This window comes from Micropterus dolomieu, linkage group LG19 (assembly GCF_021292245.1).
Source record: "Micropterus dolomieu isolate WLL.071019.BEF.003 ecotype Adirondacks linkage group LG19, ASM2129224v1, whole genome shotgun sequence".
Taxonomy (NCBI): Eukaryota; Metazoa; Chordata; class Actinopteri; order Centrarchiformes; family Centrarchidae; genus Micropterus; species Micropterus dolomieu.
Window position 1 is genome coordinate 14,096,704 of NC_060168.1, and position 17,070 is coordinate 14,113,773.

The 17,070-nt window shown below is 42.1% G+C and overlaps 1 protein-coding gene across 3 annotated transcripts in view; it reads left to right on the forward strand.

Annotated features, from left to right (window-relative positions):
• The first annotated feature begins 4,278 nt into the window (after nt 1–4,278).
• nr3c1 (nuclear receptor subfamily 3, group C, member 1 (glucocorticoid receptor)) overlaps nt 4,279–17,070 on the forward strand; it is a 31,869-nt gene continuing 19,077 nt past the window's right edge. The window contains exons 1-2 of one of the 3 annotated variants that reach the window (XM_046029763.1): nt 4,279–4,637; nt 5,274–6,478. In XM_046029763.1, coding sequence (XP_045885719.1) covers nt 5,274–6,478 — 1,205 coding nt within the window. In that variant the 5' untranslated portion in view covers nt 4,279–4,637. The remainder of the gene's footprint in view (nt 4,638–5,273; nt 6,479–17,070) is intronic. The other 2 variants (XM_046029764.1, XM_046029765.1) reach the window with 2 other exon arrangements.

Sequence of the window (17,070 nt, forward strand, 5' to 3'; positions counted from 1 at the left end):
GTTAACCTGCATTTAAAGCTGTATATCGTGTAAATCTGGGAGAGCGAAGGTGATAGATTTTTATACTTATGGAGCTGTTTGTGAAGTATCAGGTCCCTTATTTCCACTGCCCACATCACATGGAGCCACCAGAAGCACTGACACAGGTCTGGGTTTCCGGCTCTTTTGTACCTCGCGTTTGCTTTTTAGCGTGTTTGTTTTTTTTGTATGTGTTTTTTGAAGCCACGTTGCAATAAGCCAGAGGCTTTTATTGCTGCAGTGCTGAGAGAAGGCGTTGATGATGGGAGAGCACCCTTGACTCGTGGTTTTGAGGAGGCAGCGGTCACGCTTTACCCTGTTAATTCAGAGTATATTGTGCTGGAGAGGGGTTGCTAAGCAGCCACAGGGGACTGAGTAGGATTCAAACAGTGGGGATTTAGAGCTACAGTGAGCAAACCACTGTTTTGGTGATGTGAGGGTTCTCTGCTTACAATATACATAATTTTGTGGATTGTGTGATTTTAACGGTGGAGCTAATATCAGTAGATGGTGATAATCTAGATTATTCTATGAGGATATGTCTTGTGTGTGTGTGTGTGTGTGTGTGTGTGTGTGTGTGTGTGTGAGTTGGACTTGTATAACAGTAAGACTTGGAGTTTCATTCCCTGCCCCTCTGCTTAGGGATGATTCTCTTCGCATATGTGCAATAAACCCTGTTTCTTATTCATCTCACTCATCCTCCCATTAGAGCCAATTTCCCTACCTCCTGTCTTCACTTTATTTCCTGTTCATGCACTACTCCCAGGTTAGATTCTATCTTTTGGAAGGGGTTGAATATCATGCAACTTCAGCATGAATAATGTAACACAATATGGGTCCCAGCTGAGTGTGGAGTGCGGACAACTGTGCTGTAACATTAAATTGATAAACGTGGGTTTTGAAAGCTTTTGCTTTATAATATGTGGTCTGGGCAAAAATATTTAGAAATTTAAGGTAGATTAGGTTGTGTTGCATGTCAAATGAGAATTGGTTTGAAATTTCTAATTTATAAATCCCACCAAACGTGTACATGATTTATAATGAAATGTTCATTGATACATTTTACAAACAAGCTAGAGAATTTGCTGTCCTAGAAAATATTAAATGTAGGCCTACTGTTGTACTGCCCTGAAAGCAACAAATAATACAGGCCCAAACCTCTCTGCAGACTAGAGTTATTATCCCTATGCACGCAGTAATAGCCTGCCTTACCATATTTCCTTTTCTCCCAGGCACTTTCCAGCCACTCATATTTCCAGATGAAAGAGGCAGTAGCGTGTACTGGCATGTCTCGAGAAACAAAATGTTTTTTGCGGAAGTAAGACATGTTGCTTCACATCTTGCTTCACAAAATTCACATATAGATAGTTTCCTTCCAACAGGAAGGTGAAATGGTCACCCATTACAGCTTACCGATTAATAATCATCCAATAGGGGTTTATTGTTTACTGATGCAGCTATTGTCCTTTGTAAATGTAACTGGTAAGCATTCATATTACTTATTGTACATGATCAATAGTTTGCACAAACTAAGAAAGCCCTAACAAGCGTATTGTTTTGTTTAACAATATTGTTTAAGTGAAGATTAGTGTTAAACATCACACTGCACAGATTGCATGTTATTTATACCAACTGCCATTGTCTCCCATCCTGACTGAGACACTACAGGCTACAGGCCAGTGTAGCAAGGAGCGAAATGCTTCAGTTTACTGTAGGATAAAAAGACAAGTTCTTATCTACATATAAACACTAGATTGAAGTGTTAGCTAAAATGTTCTTGCATCCATATTTACACCCAACAACCAGTTGCATCAGATTTGAACAACAATCTTGTGATTTAATCATAATTTATTAGCCTTTTTGACATGGCAGCTACATAGCATAGGCTAGTTTTCTTCAGTCAGTTATCAGTGCATTTTGGATGACTACAATGTCCATTCATAATTGTCTCTCGCTGTCCTCTGCCTCAGATGTCTTTCTGCCTGTCAGAAGATCCGTTAACAGCTGCAAGACAGTGGAGCCCCCACACCAGCAGATGAACAATCATATGAGACAAATGCTTATGTGCTAAGATAGCATTACTAAATTGCACTGAAATACATGGTTATTTTGCCAAGGAAATGTGAACATGTATCATACCATAATTTATTGGATATTATTTGGATAAGAAATTGTCCTCAGATTTTATTTGAAGAGATTATTTGTATATAGACGTTGTATGTTGGTCATTATTGCTTTATATATTTATATAGGTTTTTTTCACCCATTTGCAAGTACATAAGACTGGCAGACGAGCTGAATGGTTTCTATTGTAGGTTTGAAAAGCCCAGAGTCACACCTCTCCCCCACTCCAATGCCATCTTCAAACAGTCACCTTCCCCCTCTGACCTCTCACCTGCACTCAAGATCTGTGAAGAGGACGTGAGCCACCTCTTCCAAAGGCAGAAGATCAGGAAGGCTCCTGGACCTGACGGTGTCTCACCATCGTGCCTAAAAATCTGTGCTGACCAGCTGGCCCCCATCTTCACTCAGATCTTTAACAAATCACTGGAGCTGTGTGAAGTTCCCTCCTGCTTCAAATACTCCACAGTCATCCCGGTCATCCTGCAACACCTCGACTCTCTAGGGACATATGCTAGGATCCTGTTCGTGGACTTCAGCTCGGCGTTCAACACCATCATCCCGGACATCCTCAGCACCAAACTCACCCAGCTCACTGTGCCAGCCTCCACCTGTCAGTGGATCACAGACTTCCTGACTGACAGGAGTCAGCAGGTGAGGCTGGGAAACATCACATCCAGCACCCGGACTATCAGCACTGGCACCCCCAGGGGTGTGTGCTCTCCCCACTGCTCTTCTCCCTCTACACCAACGACTGCACCTCAGGGGACCCATCTGTCAAACCTCTGAAGTCCGCTGATGACACAACGGTCATCGGCCTCGTCCGGGACCGGATGAGTCGGCCTACAGACGGGAGGTTGATCAGCTGGCTCTCTGGTGCGGTCAGAACAACCTGGAGCTTAACACGCTCAAAACTGTGGAGATGACCGTGGACTTCAGGAGGAGCCCCCCCACTCTGCCACCCATCACCTTACTCAACAGTCCTGTGTCTGCTGTGGAATCCTTCAGATTTCTGGGTTCCACCATATCCCAGGACCTGAAGTAGGAGCCCAACACTGACACCATCATCAAGAAGGCCCAGCAGAGGATGTACTTCCTGCGTCAGCTCAATAAGCTCAACCTGCCTAAGGAGCTGCTGATCCAGTTCTACACAGCCATCATCCAGTCTGTCCTCTGCATCTCCATCACTGTCTGGTTTGGATCTGCCACCAAAAAGGACAAGGACAGACTACAACGTACAGTCAGGACTGCAGAAAAAATAATCGGTGCCAACCTGCCCTCCATTCGGGACTTATACATTTCCAGCGTCAGGAAACAGGCAGGAAACATCACTGCAGATCCATCTCACCCCGGACACAACCTGTTCCAGCTCCTCCCCTCTGGTAGGCGCTACAGAGCACTGTACGCCAAAACCAACAGACTCAGGAACCGTTTCTTCCCACAAACCATCACTCCGATGAACAGCTGATTTCTGACTCACAGTGTCAGGAACAATTCCTGTGCAATAACCCAGTAACTCTGTCTCTAATCAGCACCTGTTTACTGGTTTCCACTTATTATTTATTTATTCACCATTCCCTATTTCAGTGCTGTTCATACTATGTTCATACTATGTCATATTGTATATACTGTATACCAATACACCTACCTCAGGTCATAGGTCTTATTTTTGTATTTTTTTTCCCAGCATCCTTTGCACTCTGATTACTGCACTATTTGTCAATATGTCAATATTGTTTTGTTCATAGTGTGTATATTAGTGTTGTCTACTCTGTAGTTTGTGTCTGATTTTATTTTATTATTATTTTATTATTGTATAAGTAAGCACATCGTGAGCAATGTACAATCCTGAGTCAAATTCCTCGTATGTGTACACCTGGTATATGTGTATACCTGGCAATAAAACTGATTCTGATTCTGATAAATCAGAAATACTTAATTGGTCCCCGAAGAGAAACTCTTACAATTGCTCACTTTCGTATCAAGATATTAATGAACAGAAATAATAGTAACAACGATATTAACTTTTGTTCTATGTTTACTTTTAGCTGCCTTTTTTTGTCGTTGATTTTATCTTGAACTCCAGAACATAACAAGCTGCAGTTACCGGGCGCGGCCAGCAGGTGGCGCTGCATGTCGTAAACAGTTTTGCCATGGGCCTGGCTTGCTCAGTTCTCCATTTTGTATGTTTTTCTTGAAAGGTTAGCGCCTACTTTCTTAATGGCTAGCTGCGAATCACCGTAGCTCAGCCAGTTCAACGCAGTTTGCGTGACAGTGTACAGCTGGGTCGAAGTAGAAGAGGGACCATTCATTAACACCCAGCTCGGTGTGTTTTTGTCGTTTTGATCAAGCCATGTAGGTAGGATACGACGCGTGAGGAGTAACGTTAGCGTTAACTAACATTGAGTCAGTGTTGCGTGTTGTGGACTGCCACTTTCAACCAAAACAATGTTGACAGACGACCTGTGGACACTTAACAACAGTCAGGCATTTCAAGGGTAAATATGAGCTTTTGTTTAGATCTGGCTTTGTATGTATTAGCTGAAGACAAACACAGCACCGTAGCACATTTACCCCCAAATGTGCCATAATATTAGGGGCTATGTTGGCTAGCATGCTAACGTTGCTGTCAACGACATTCGACCGAAATGTGGGCACGTAGCTACATAGCATGCTAACAGTTAGCAATATGCCAATATTAGCATACGTGTTAGACTTGAGTAAAGTTCACGGCTCTCTGTTTTTGATTTGTGGTTGAATCTGTGCTATTTCTGTTTGCTTTACGTACAGTCTATATAACACGGACACGTTTTTATGCGCTCGTGTGAACTGTGAATTGCTAATTAAATAACTAACTGCATTAGCTTACTTTAGCTTCGTTAGTTATCAAGGGCGCGCGAGGTTGCATGTATGGCAACTTTCCCCAACCGTATATTAATCTAAGGTTCGTTAGTTTGGAGCACGTTAGTTCGTCGTGAAACCTTTTTAAATTACTTTGCAGTGTAGCGGCACTGGTTTTAAATGACGTCTGACAATCGCCTTGAAATGTGTTTTAATGTTGTTGTAGTGCACTCTAACGTTATTTACGCCTGTCCGGTAACGCTCTCTGTCTGTTTCCCCCCTCCAATAAAAAGATGGATAATGGTGGAGTGAAGAAGATAACACACATAAGAGATGGCCATTTAAGCAAACTGGTCTACACTGAAAGCCCGGAGGAGGGAGGTCTACTGAAAGTGGCTCCTCACAGTGCAATGTCCATCACCTCTGCCACCTCTGTCGTTCTTCCATCCAGCTCATTGATGCAGCCAGGGCAGGTGCCTATTAACGGACTCAGCAACAGCCCCCTTCCAGAGGAGCTCACCTCCACCTCTGTCACTGCCTTTGTAGGCCCCTTGTTGGAAGACCCAGAACCCAAGGGCCTGACCAAAGATCAGAGGCTTCAGCAGCAGTTACTCCAGACACAGACTTCCGCTACGTTTGAGCGTCAAACCTTGAGGGACAATTTGGCCCAGTTGGAGGCCAGTATAGCGGACATTACTCAGTCCTCCATGGATTCACTTATTGGGGGATCAGATCCCAACTTCTTTCCCATGAGAACAGAGGATTTCTCCATGGAAAAAGGAGACCAGGACCCCATTGACCTTGATCATGCCTTTGAGCACATTGAGAAAGATGTGGACGTGAACCAGAAATTGTTTAGTGACAACACTCTGGACCTGCTCCAAGATTTCGAGCTGACTGGGTCCCCCTCAGATTTCTATGTAGGGGATGATGCCTTCCTGTCTTCTCTGGCAGATGATTCAATGCTAGGGGATGTTAGCTCAGAAAAGGACATAAAGGCCGCCGTGGTTGAGGACATTAACCGTAGCGCAGCAGTCTCTGTTGCTCTCAATGGCAGTCCAGATCAGTCCATCTCCAGCGTATCCACAACTACCTCCTTAACCCCTACAACCACTTTGTCTGCATTGGTGAAGAAAGAAAAAGATGCTGGCTTCATTCAGCTCTGCACCCAAGGTGTGATCAAACAGGAGAAGATGTCTGCAGGTCAGAGTTATTGCCAAATGAGTGACAGGTCCTCCACAGACATGTCCAACTCTAACCCCATCTCCATCTGTGGGGTCAGCACTTCAGGAGGACAAAGCTTCCACTTTGGAGTCAACCCCAGCAGCAATGAAGCTCAGCAGCAGAAGGATCAGAAGCCAGTGTCCAGCCTGTATCTCCCATTAACACCCATTGGTGGGCCCTGGAACAGAGGCCCGGGTGTTGGGGACAACTTGGCGATGCACAGGCCCAGTGATGCTTTCTCAAGCTCTTCCTCTTACCCCACCAGCCTTGCCAGGTAAGAAATGTAGGCAGTAGTCAGCTGTGTGGTCTGACCTGACATTTCGTTTAAGTCTTACTGACTTGTGGTGCTCCCAGTTATGTCTTATTTTATTCTCCTCTGCACCACCAGTCGTCTAATGTTCTTTGCTCAAAGACCAGAAGAGGAAGTCCTCATCTTTGCAACAGAGATGTGTCCTCCATAGTATTTGAAATAAGCCTAGTAACGAATTTCATGCCGACAAATTCTCAAATCCTTGTGCTGAAATGATTAATCATTTTATCAATTAGTCAATTAATTAGTTAATGATAATGTGGGTAACCGATGCTGATGTTTTCTGATATATATTTCCCATAACACAGCTGCACAGTGAGCATTTTGCCTGAAGGTGGTTTATGTTACATTTAGCAAAGCCAGTCCAATTTAGTTAACATGTGATGGACAGCTGAAAAGCATATTAAGAAAATATATCTGGCATCACAGCTGTCTTTGAATCATTTTTTTGTTTTTTGTATTGAGTCCTTTTTAGTGTTTCTTTTTTATACAGTGGAAACCTTTTTATATTGATTAGTTCGTGTCTGTCTGGCTCAAATTGATCACCATAACCCATTTTTTCTTTATTTGTCATGCAAATTACCATCTAATTGACACCAAACTATATAGTAATACAGTATAGAAAATATATCTTACTGTAGTTCAAATTATAATCAGGCTATTGCCTAAACTATAACCGTGATCACTACACGCGGTTTCCATTGTAGTCCTGGGCCGTCCAAATCCCATGCCAGGTAGTGATGTTTTCAGTCAGGATGCTTTCTATTGCTCCTCTGTCGAAGAAGACAAGAAACTTGGCACAGGAATTTGGCCTTCTTAACCTTCTTCCTCATCTCTGAGGAGTGTATGTGTGCTACTGTACTGCTAGCAAGTTTGGGCATGATTTGGACAGCCATTGTTGAATTCAGTTTTTGAGCCACGGGGCATAGTTCACCTGAAAAATTACGCTTAGTTGTCAACCAGAAGAGGTTTTTGACTCACTGATGTTTTCTTACAGGGTAGATATTAATAAAAACTGCTGCCTGATTGTTTAATGCTGCTTTGTGGTTCATTTGTTTATAACTGTTGGGAATCTTTGACAGCTCATGTAAGCTGAGCGCCATACACAAAGGATCAGAAATACACAAGACTTCATATATCTCAGACCAATCTATTTTAGGAATGTCTTGGTTAACCCCTAATTTAAAGACATTACTTGGGCTTTAGTAACTTGTGGTTGCCGTTTGACGTGCCACTGACAAAATTATTAATCTGTGCTGAAAATAATTGGTAGTTTTTCAGCCCTACTTGTGTTATTTATAGTGCAACTGAGGCAGGCTCTGTTATCTGGTTTCACAAATGAAACACTAGCTGTTCTGGATAACCGCTCTCATAAAGCTGGTTATTGAGTTTATGAGTGCCTACATATGAAGGAGTTAGGGTTTGTAACAAACTGCCAGTCACATGCAGTATCAGCGGATAAAGTACATTTAATACTCGTGGAAGTTATTGATCCCTACAGGAACATCGGGGCATTGCAGTTTCAAATGGTAGAGTAAATAAAAATATAGCATATATAGTAAACACTATTTGCGGTGCTGCCGTCAGTGCTCCGGGATACTTTCGCTTCACGTGTTCGTGGACAGCAGTTGGGCTGCAGTGAAGCTATTTCCAATTCACAGAGCTCACAGAGCAGCACATTGTTGAGCGGCACAGTTGAAGGCGTGGTCTTGTAGATGAAGCATTTCACGTGTGTTTTCTGGACAAAATGTGGTTTGGAGACCAGTCTGGTGACAGTCTTTGTCAGCTCGTGTAGTGTGTGATCCCCTGTTACCGATCAGTCGCGTAATGTGAACGCCACAATGACTTCAAGTTGGCAAGTTGTGTAGTCTGAACATGGCGATCTGCCTGCACGAGCCTTGAGCTGCACTGTCAGTATTGTGATACAGTAACTGCAGTACAATGAATATAAAACAGTATGCAGTAAATGTAATATAGTACTGATAAAAGCATAAAAGTCCTTTTATAGCCACAGTGAAACACACAGATTGCAAACATGACCCAAATCAGAACACACAACAAAGCCATAGCATCCATAAAAAGAAAACAATGTGCATCTGATATGATGGAAATAAAAATAGTTTTGTGGTGGGTAGCCGCATCTTTTATTGTTCTGTAGTTGAAACCTGAGTGGGGTAATTTTGTCCATTCGGTGGCGGCTGGGCCACTGAAGGGGCTCTACTCTACTCACTCACTCACACGGAGTGGAGCAGAGGAAAGACTGGTGAACTACTGGCGTTAACAACAACCCATTACGTTAAAGGACTACACGACCTTCAGCGTCGGCCGATGGCTGTGCTGTTCAGACTACACAACTTGCCATCTTGTGACATGAGTGTTGAAGTCGCTGTGGCTACGTGACTGATCAGTGACGGTGTCACACACTACACGAGCTGACAGTGACTGTGTCACCCGGCGCTGGTCTCCAAACCACGTTTTGTCAAAAAAAATACACGGGGAAACGGGAAATGACATGCGAAACAGTCTGCTGTTTGTTATTATAAAGACAAAGAATATGTGTGAAAGAATGTATTAGCACATGCAGGTAGCGGGGATTGTATGAGCTACAGAGAGAGCTGGAAGGGGAGTAAAAAGTGTTAAGGTGAAAAAGTAGCTGCCTGCTCTGCCAGCTGCTGCTCTCATTGGCTGGATTTGGATGTCGAGTCGGCCGACTCCTCCAGATATTTGATATGATAGATAACTGGCTGGCGTCGGCGATGTGTCAGAAATGTGTCGGGGAGCCATTTTGATGCGTCGTTCAGTGGTTCATACATAACGAGTGGCGGCCGCCAATCGATCTCTGATTTACCCCTGATCGCAGCCTGACGGTCGCCAAGCTCTCCGGCTGGCAGATCAGGCTAAAAATCGTGTAGTGTGAACTAGGTTTTACATAACGCTGAAATTCAACAGTGTTGTTCTGTTGGGAGATGTATGACATAAAACAACAATGTGGAAGAAAAGCAAAAATATTATGTAATGCGTTGATCTGTGAGTACAGGAAATGTCTGCTAGCCGTTGGTAGTAAAATGCCATAGGTATAATAATAAGCAAATAATGGTGACTAACAAGTTGTATCAGTTATAACTTAACATGCAACAGCCTGGCTGAGAGCAAGTTTGGGCTTTTAGGGAGGGGCGAGAGCCACAGATGTAAGGGAAAGGAGTATGCTGGATCTGTAACGGACAACAACACAGGAGTATCATTGTGAAATGTAATGCTGTTCAATAATTGTTTAATCTCGATGCTTTTGTTATCATAATTGTTGGAAGCCAAAATCTGAATTTAAAAATAAAATTTTATTAATTGCACAATACTAGTTTGCCATGTTGGATACCATGCAAATGGAGAAAATTAAAATCAAGCCATTGTCCTGAGACAAAAATGTGTGGTTTAACCCCTAAGTTAGTTAGTTAACCAACTATAGCCTGCTTTGTGAGACAGGCTCATGGACTCAACAGGATGTGACTGCAGCAATAATCACCAAGATCTGGAGAAAGGATGTGCTGTTAAAAAAACAGGGGAATTCCACTTTCATCCAAGTCTGACATTGAGCCATTTTTCTCCCAGAATGGACAAGACTGAGCATTAGTATGTGTGTTAATGGTATTTGCCAGTTCCAGTGTGTTTTCCTTCTCAATCAGAAGCGTATTATTTATTTTTTTTTATCTTAGTGTCTCTCTCCTGATCCTCCAGTTGAATTATGCCAAAATAAACCTGTAAGCACTGTCTTCACTTGAAGCAGATCTGTCCCCAAGGAGCAGCGGAGACCGTTCATTCAACAATAGGGATGAATGAAATGTGGCCTTTGCAGAATGGTCAGACCTGTACAGTAAGAAGCAAATTCTGTACTATAGGAAAGTAAAAAAGCAGCTTGTTCCACTGACATATTCATGTGATTGTTAGTGTCTGTCGTGATTTCTTTCCAGTCAATATCAAGTCTCAGTATTTGGACTTCACACGGCCTCACAAAAGTGTCGTTTGTTCAGTTATTACTTTGTTGCCCTGTAGAGTTTTATGTGCTCAGCTGTGAGCATGGCTTTGAGATCCAGTCGTGAAGTGGCTCTCTAGAAAGTGGTGTGACAGAGTCACAGCGTCTGACAGGGAGTGACCCGCTCAAAGACCTGCACGCAGAAGCATCACGCCAATGAGGGCACAGCTGTAGTTGTGTTTTTATTGTTTGTGGAAATGATGATTGGTACCATCTTCACGACTGTCTGACAATCGCCCTAATGCCTGGTGACAAAGAACAGATGGGGAGAGACACGAGATATACATCCTCTCCATTTCGCATGTGGCTGTAATTGCCTCGTGTGTGTGTGTGTGTGTGTGTGTGTGTGTGTGTGTGTGTAAGCATGGGATTATGTTTGTGCATGTGGTGTGAGCCCAGATAACTGTGTGTGGATATTAGATTATCTGTGTGTAAGCTTAGCACTCTAGTGAGAGAGTTTTTGTGCGGGGCGGCTGTGTCTGTTCACCTCAACCTTCGTGACATTTAGTGGCTTGAAATTAGCTGAACACTGGGCTGCGGCGTCTCTGTGGTATTCAGGCGGTTGGCATCAGGTCTCTATGTCCCTTAGCTTCTCACGCAATGGTGCTGCTGCTGCATCCTGCCGAGACTACAGCAGTACATAACTTGCCGTAGCCCCGCTGCTTTGCACTGTGCAGATCTTTTAAAATTAGTCCCATCCAGCTGGGACTCGTAACATAAGCAGTTCTCTCCCACATCACCAGAGCTTTAATTTTTCATACCGTGTCTGTTTATTTGATGCATCACAGTTTTACAAGCTGATTCAGTTTTGCCAACTGACTCTCAAACAAACAGTTCTCACGCGGTGGAGAATGCTTCACCTTGAGAAATGCTCTGCTTTGTTCCTATTTAGGAAATGCACACCCTCTTCATGTGACAGCTGGTTTTGATGGGACATGGCCTGATTAACATTGAGTAGGCACTGAAAGTAAATACCTGCAATGAATGGAGAAAAATGGAGAAACATAATTCTGGTAGATAATCACACAGCTCATTTAGCAGGCCTGTGTTATGTAAGCTTTGTTTTTAGCATGGTATTTCCCCATTCGCCTGTGATTGGCCCAGCCCATAGTGGGGAGTTCAGTTTGTGGGTCAGATGAAATGTCTTGCCGTATATCCTGCTGCTGACTTTAGCCTGTGCCCCATTCTGTTGTTGACACTTGTGACCATTAAAAAAATAAAAAAACATATCTGAAACATTGTTGATAATGCACACTGTCAGTTACTGGAATTTCTTGGAGGCTTCAGACTCGATTGTGCTTAACGGAGGAACGTTGTTTGCACGAGTTATAAAACTGGCTCGCTCAATGGAGCTGCTCTCACATCTCACATTCAGACAAAGCAGTATTGTTCAGCATGTAGTGTTCATGTGCATGTTTGTGAGTAATGTACGATTCAGGTTTTCACACAAATAGGTCATTCATTCAGGCTTTCACTGAAGTCATTTCAATGGAGATGGATTCATAACTTTGGTTTAGTTTGTCTGTTTATTAGTCACATGTAACCATTCATTCTCTTAGCTAGAGCTGAAAGGATTAGTTTATTAATCGATCAACAGAAAACTAATCAGCGACTTAAGTCATTTTTCAAGCAAACTTGCTAGGCATTGCCTAGTTTTAGTTTCTTATATGTGAGGACTTGCCGCTTATCTAATGTAATAGTAAACTGAATTTGGATTTTAGACTGTTGATGGGACGAAAACAAGCATTTTGATGATATCCCTGAGGCCTGAAGAAATTGTGATGGGCATTTTTCATAATTTTCCAAACAGTTCATTGATTCAGATTATTCAATGTTGAAAATGTTCGTTAGTTGCAGCCTTTATAGGAACTCTGACTTGCTGGCTCAGAGCACGCTATGCAGTCAGACCCTGGGCTGAATGAACCAGTGCCTGGGCAAGTTGAAGAGCACATCTGACAGTGTCTTCACTAAGGTGGTAAAACTCCAGAGAATTTTACATGTGGGAATATTGAGTCAACTTTGGAAAACTGCTGTGACTCACTGCTGATTAAAGGCCTTTTCTCACCTGAAAGTCCAAACCAAGGTCTGAACCAGGGTTTGCGTTTTTGTTACATTCTATAATATTTGAATGAATGGAGAAAAGTGAATGAACACAGTGTTTCCTCTAGGATTTTTTTCCGAAGAAATAGTCACACTTCACAAAACAAATAAACTTCAGTGTTTCCCCTAGGATGGAGTTGTAGTAGCGGAGGTGAAGCAAAATTTTTGTCTGAATATAAAACCCCAACACAACATATTTCAGCAACATTGCTCTTGTGTCTTGTGAAAATTTTATGTTTTCCAATGAAAAATATGTAATTTCACATCATATTGGGCCATTATTTTCACCATATCTCTGAACAAATAGTTGGAAAAGCTAGAGCAGATAATAAATAAACAACACCCAAAGATCAGTCTACTGGAGGAAATACAACCTTTAGATCTGGAGAAAGTAATTTGGTTGGTTCTGTTGCTCCATAGTGATTTTACATTGATGGCACCGCATGTTTTGGCCATCACCCCCTAAGCCTTAACGGCAGGAAAACGCTGTTAATATGACCTCAGAATCATTATAGATACAACTGTTCATGTTTGCCTTTTGTGTCTTCATTTTACAGCTTCTGACATTTATCAGTAGACATTAATATAAAAAACAGGCAACATGAGAAACCTCCTCCCTTCTGAGGTGCATTTTATTTGCACATTAAAATTCAAAAAGAAACGTCTCCTCATTAGCTTAAAAGGACTAGTTTGCATCACTAATTAGCTTTACTAACCTCAGCTCCTCAAGTCACCTCCGTCCTTTCTTTTCTAAAACTACGTTTTCAGACAGAAAACTGAAAAATAATTTAATCAGTCTGTACAGGACAGAGCTGCAGGCTACATCAGATTAGTCTAAGTTTGTACCTGATGTTCTCAACATTGGACAAGTAGGCAGTAATAAAATACAGCTTCCAGTTACTTTCTATAAATTGAGCTAATGTTAAGTTACATAGCAGCTGTGTAGCTGCTGTACAAGCTTTCCTGCTCAGCTCAGTCTGAAGGGGAGGGGAGATGTTAGCTAACTTAGCGCTAACCGGCTTCACTTTTCCAGCAGGTGGGAAACAACAGAATTTTCTTGGTCTTGAGAAGCTGACACTCTGTAACAGACACCGTACATTTACTGCCAGAATATTTTCCTCCGCTCACGTTCACAGTCACTTTCTGCCACTCGGACAATCAAACACTCGCTTCGCACCTGCTGATTCAGAGTTACGCTGCTCTTATAACACCATCTATCACGTATGTTCTGCATAGAACGAGGAGAGGAATCGAGCCAAGCATTGAGTGTTGCCATGCTTGCACAGTGTGTGAGTGAAAACATTTGTTACAACATAGTTTAATGATCGTGGGAAATGTTAGTAGTGGCGCAACGCCGCTGCTGAATGCATATAGAGAAAACACTGAAACATAACCTGCATAAAATAAACAACTAACATACTTTAGACGCAATACTGCAAAACCATCTATAAGGCCTTATGAAATCAGTTTTATTTCTTCCCAAATTCTGTGTTTTCTGTTCTGATTTAAAATCTACAAATGGATGTGCAATTATTTATGGGGACAATTCACAATAAATGTATTGCAACTAGGGCAAAAGGGTGTGATTTTATTAAATAAAAACGTGTGCTGTATGTGACACTGTCTGTCCTGTGTGCACTGCAGACTGCACATTATCCATGCCCACACCGGGCTTTCGCAGGTGCCCCTAAAACAGATCCGTGCAAACCAGAAAAAATTTTTTTGAACAGTGTACCAGTAACATTAATGACAACAACTGACCTTAACCCCGCTCCCCGCCACTCTGCTAATAATTCAAAACATAGTTGGACTAGTCACCGGAGTAGGCAGCTGAAGCAGTCAGACAGAAGAAAACAGGGAGAAGATAAGGAAGGTTTGGGTTTGGCTCGTTGGCCGTTTAGCGTTAGCTGTATTGGTGCCTTTTGTTGTTCAACATGTTCACCAATCACAGATACAGTCTTTGATTATTAAGTTAGAACTTAGCATTAACAAATTACAACAATTTTCTTGCACAAGGATTTAATGAATAAAAACAACCTGTAGAAATAAAACTGCTGTAACTGGATTTAATATTCAACTAGTGGTAAAATAGTAGGCTATTATATGAAATCATAAATTAATATAGTAATTAGTATATTAACATTATACTAACAGTGTATTATTAACTGAACATTATACTTTTTATTTAATTTTACATTATCATACTAATACACTCATTTATCTTAATTCCTCCAGTTTGTAGATAGTGTCTCTGCAGTGGACAGATATAAATTTAGCCAGAGTCAGAATGCCATTGTGCCAATATGTGCTCCTTCTAACCTCCTGAGAGCAACATGCTCCCCTTGTTCTATTTTACACCTGTTTTACTAAAGTTATTGTTTTAAATATTGTTCAGTAATCAAAAACTACAAGTCCCACATGCCACAATCTGAAGTGCGTCAATCACAGTAGATTTTTCTGTGATGAGTGTTTTTAAAGAGCTGTTTACATTATGACAAAATCAGTATTTTTGATCCGCACTGAGGCCTGCCCTCAGTGAAACTCCAGTAACAGAGAGAGCATCCTTTGCTCTCTCTGGAGGACCATGTTTTACAGCTAATTCCATTTTCATCAAATTCTGAAATTCCTTATGGTGTAAATCATAGGGCCCTATATCTTTTGGGGATAGTCACCATTTTCAAATTTGTTACACACACTCTTTGAAGAATGTTAAAAAAATCCCCAGTGACTATCTAATAGTATTTGCTTGAAATGCCCATCATAACTATCTTATGTAAACATCACAGACAGTAGTCTTGTTAATGCATTTTATTGAAGAAATGTAGCTATGAAACCTTCCCTCAGGGTTCTGTTTGATAACTGCAGGGCCTTTATGTAATAACCTGTTGAATGTGTGCGTTTCATTATGACAGGGTAAGCTCAGTGGTAGTGCTACATATGTATCAGGTCTGTCTAAGCTTAGAATAAAGAGCCTTATCAAACCGTTGCAGCGACCAGAGTGATAGGCCTTGATTGGGGGTGCTGTGACTGATGTAAAAATGGTGTCTGTCACAGCTGTTAGATGTATCAGCTGTGGTTTGGTGCCTGGTTTGATACATGAGTAGTTTATGCTCTTTAGTCCATTTATATATAGCTATGTATTTATATAAAGCTTATATTTAGTGTATAAATAGCCTCAGCTCTCAGTCTTGGCTCTGTGTTTTGTTGACAGTAATCTTTCGTCTGAGTCTCTATTCAGTGCACATTCTTGTTCTGGCACACTCCTCACATCTACCTCACTCTCCCCGTCCCCTGTTCACGTTTCCTGCAACCAAGGGCAAAGGCATTGACTGTCAGCAGAAGCTTTCAGCTGCAGTAAATCACCTTTTTATGAATTTTCTTGTGTGTGTAGTACGTGATGTGTGTGTCTATAAGCTTTGTGTATTATGCATGAGTGTGTAGGTGTCTGCGTGTGGGTGTGTCATGTGTGCTGTGGCAGGCAGACTACAGAGCGCTGCTGTGAAGCTCTCACTCTCCTGACCTACTTTCCCTCCCGCCTGCCCACAGCTGGCGCCGTGTGAACGCAGATGCCAGCCATTCCAGTTGTTTTCGCGTTATTATCGCATTCCTCTATAATCACAGTTTAAATTTTTTTTGTATTTAGTTTTTGTTGTGTTTTGACACTGTACAGGCTTGTAGAAATTCCCCATATTGAGGTTAAGAAGACACAGCTAAATATGTATTGTTTGTGCCTTTCTTCTTAACTTCTGTGTACAGTTGTCGAGTCAGCAAAGTCAGACTTTGGGAGTGAGTTCCTCCTACATCCAGTGGCATCCAGCTAAAGGTATTACGGTTATGCACACAGTGGCAGCAGCAAGCCTTAAATTCATTTTACAGGCCAAGAAGCGGCCTCCCACCTACACACAGTCAGTAACGGCTCCTCTTATGGAAACTCAAATGGAAACTCAAATCCTTTGGGGTTGTTTTTCTTGTGCTCTCTGCCATGGCTTAGGTTTAGACTTCTCCTCTGGTGTTTGAAGACAGGCAGTAGCTGCTGCTCTGGGCTACAAAATGTAGCTGCTATTGAAACAGGTTTGTCAATACAAGAGCAAGGAGGAGACAATCACTCTCTGCAGGCAGAGACATGCAGAGTGTCGCATTTAAGATAATCTCGCTAATGGCAAAAGTTATGATCCAAACCAAATGGCCCTAAAAACTCTTGATGTCACTGTATAACTGCTCTCAAGGGTACTATATCTCCACTGTATTAGCTTTCTGTGGCCACATGGCTTATGTTTAGTGGAGATGTTGCACTAATGTTAAGTACGTATAAAGACATATTTTCTGTTTTTATTTGAGGGGCACATGAGCCAGATATTTTAGAAAAGTCCTGCCCAGTCTTTAGCCAAACAACCCAAATCTCTCCACTCCCTCATAGAAGCTGCGTTGT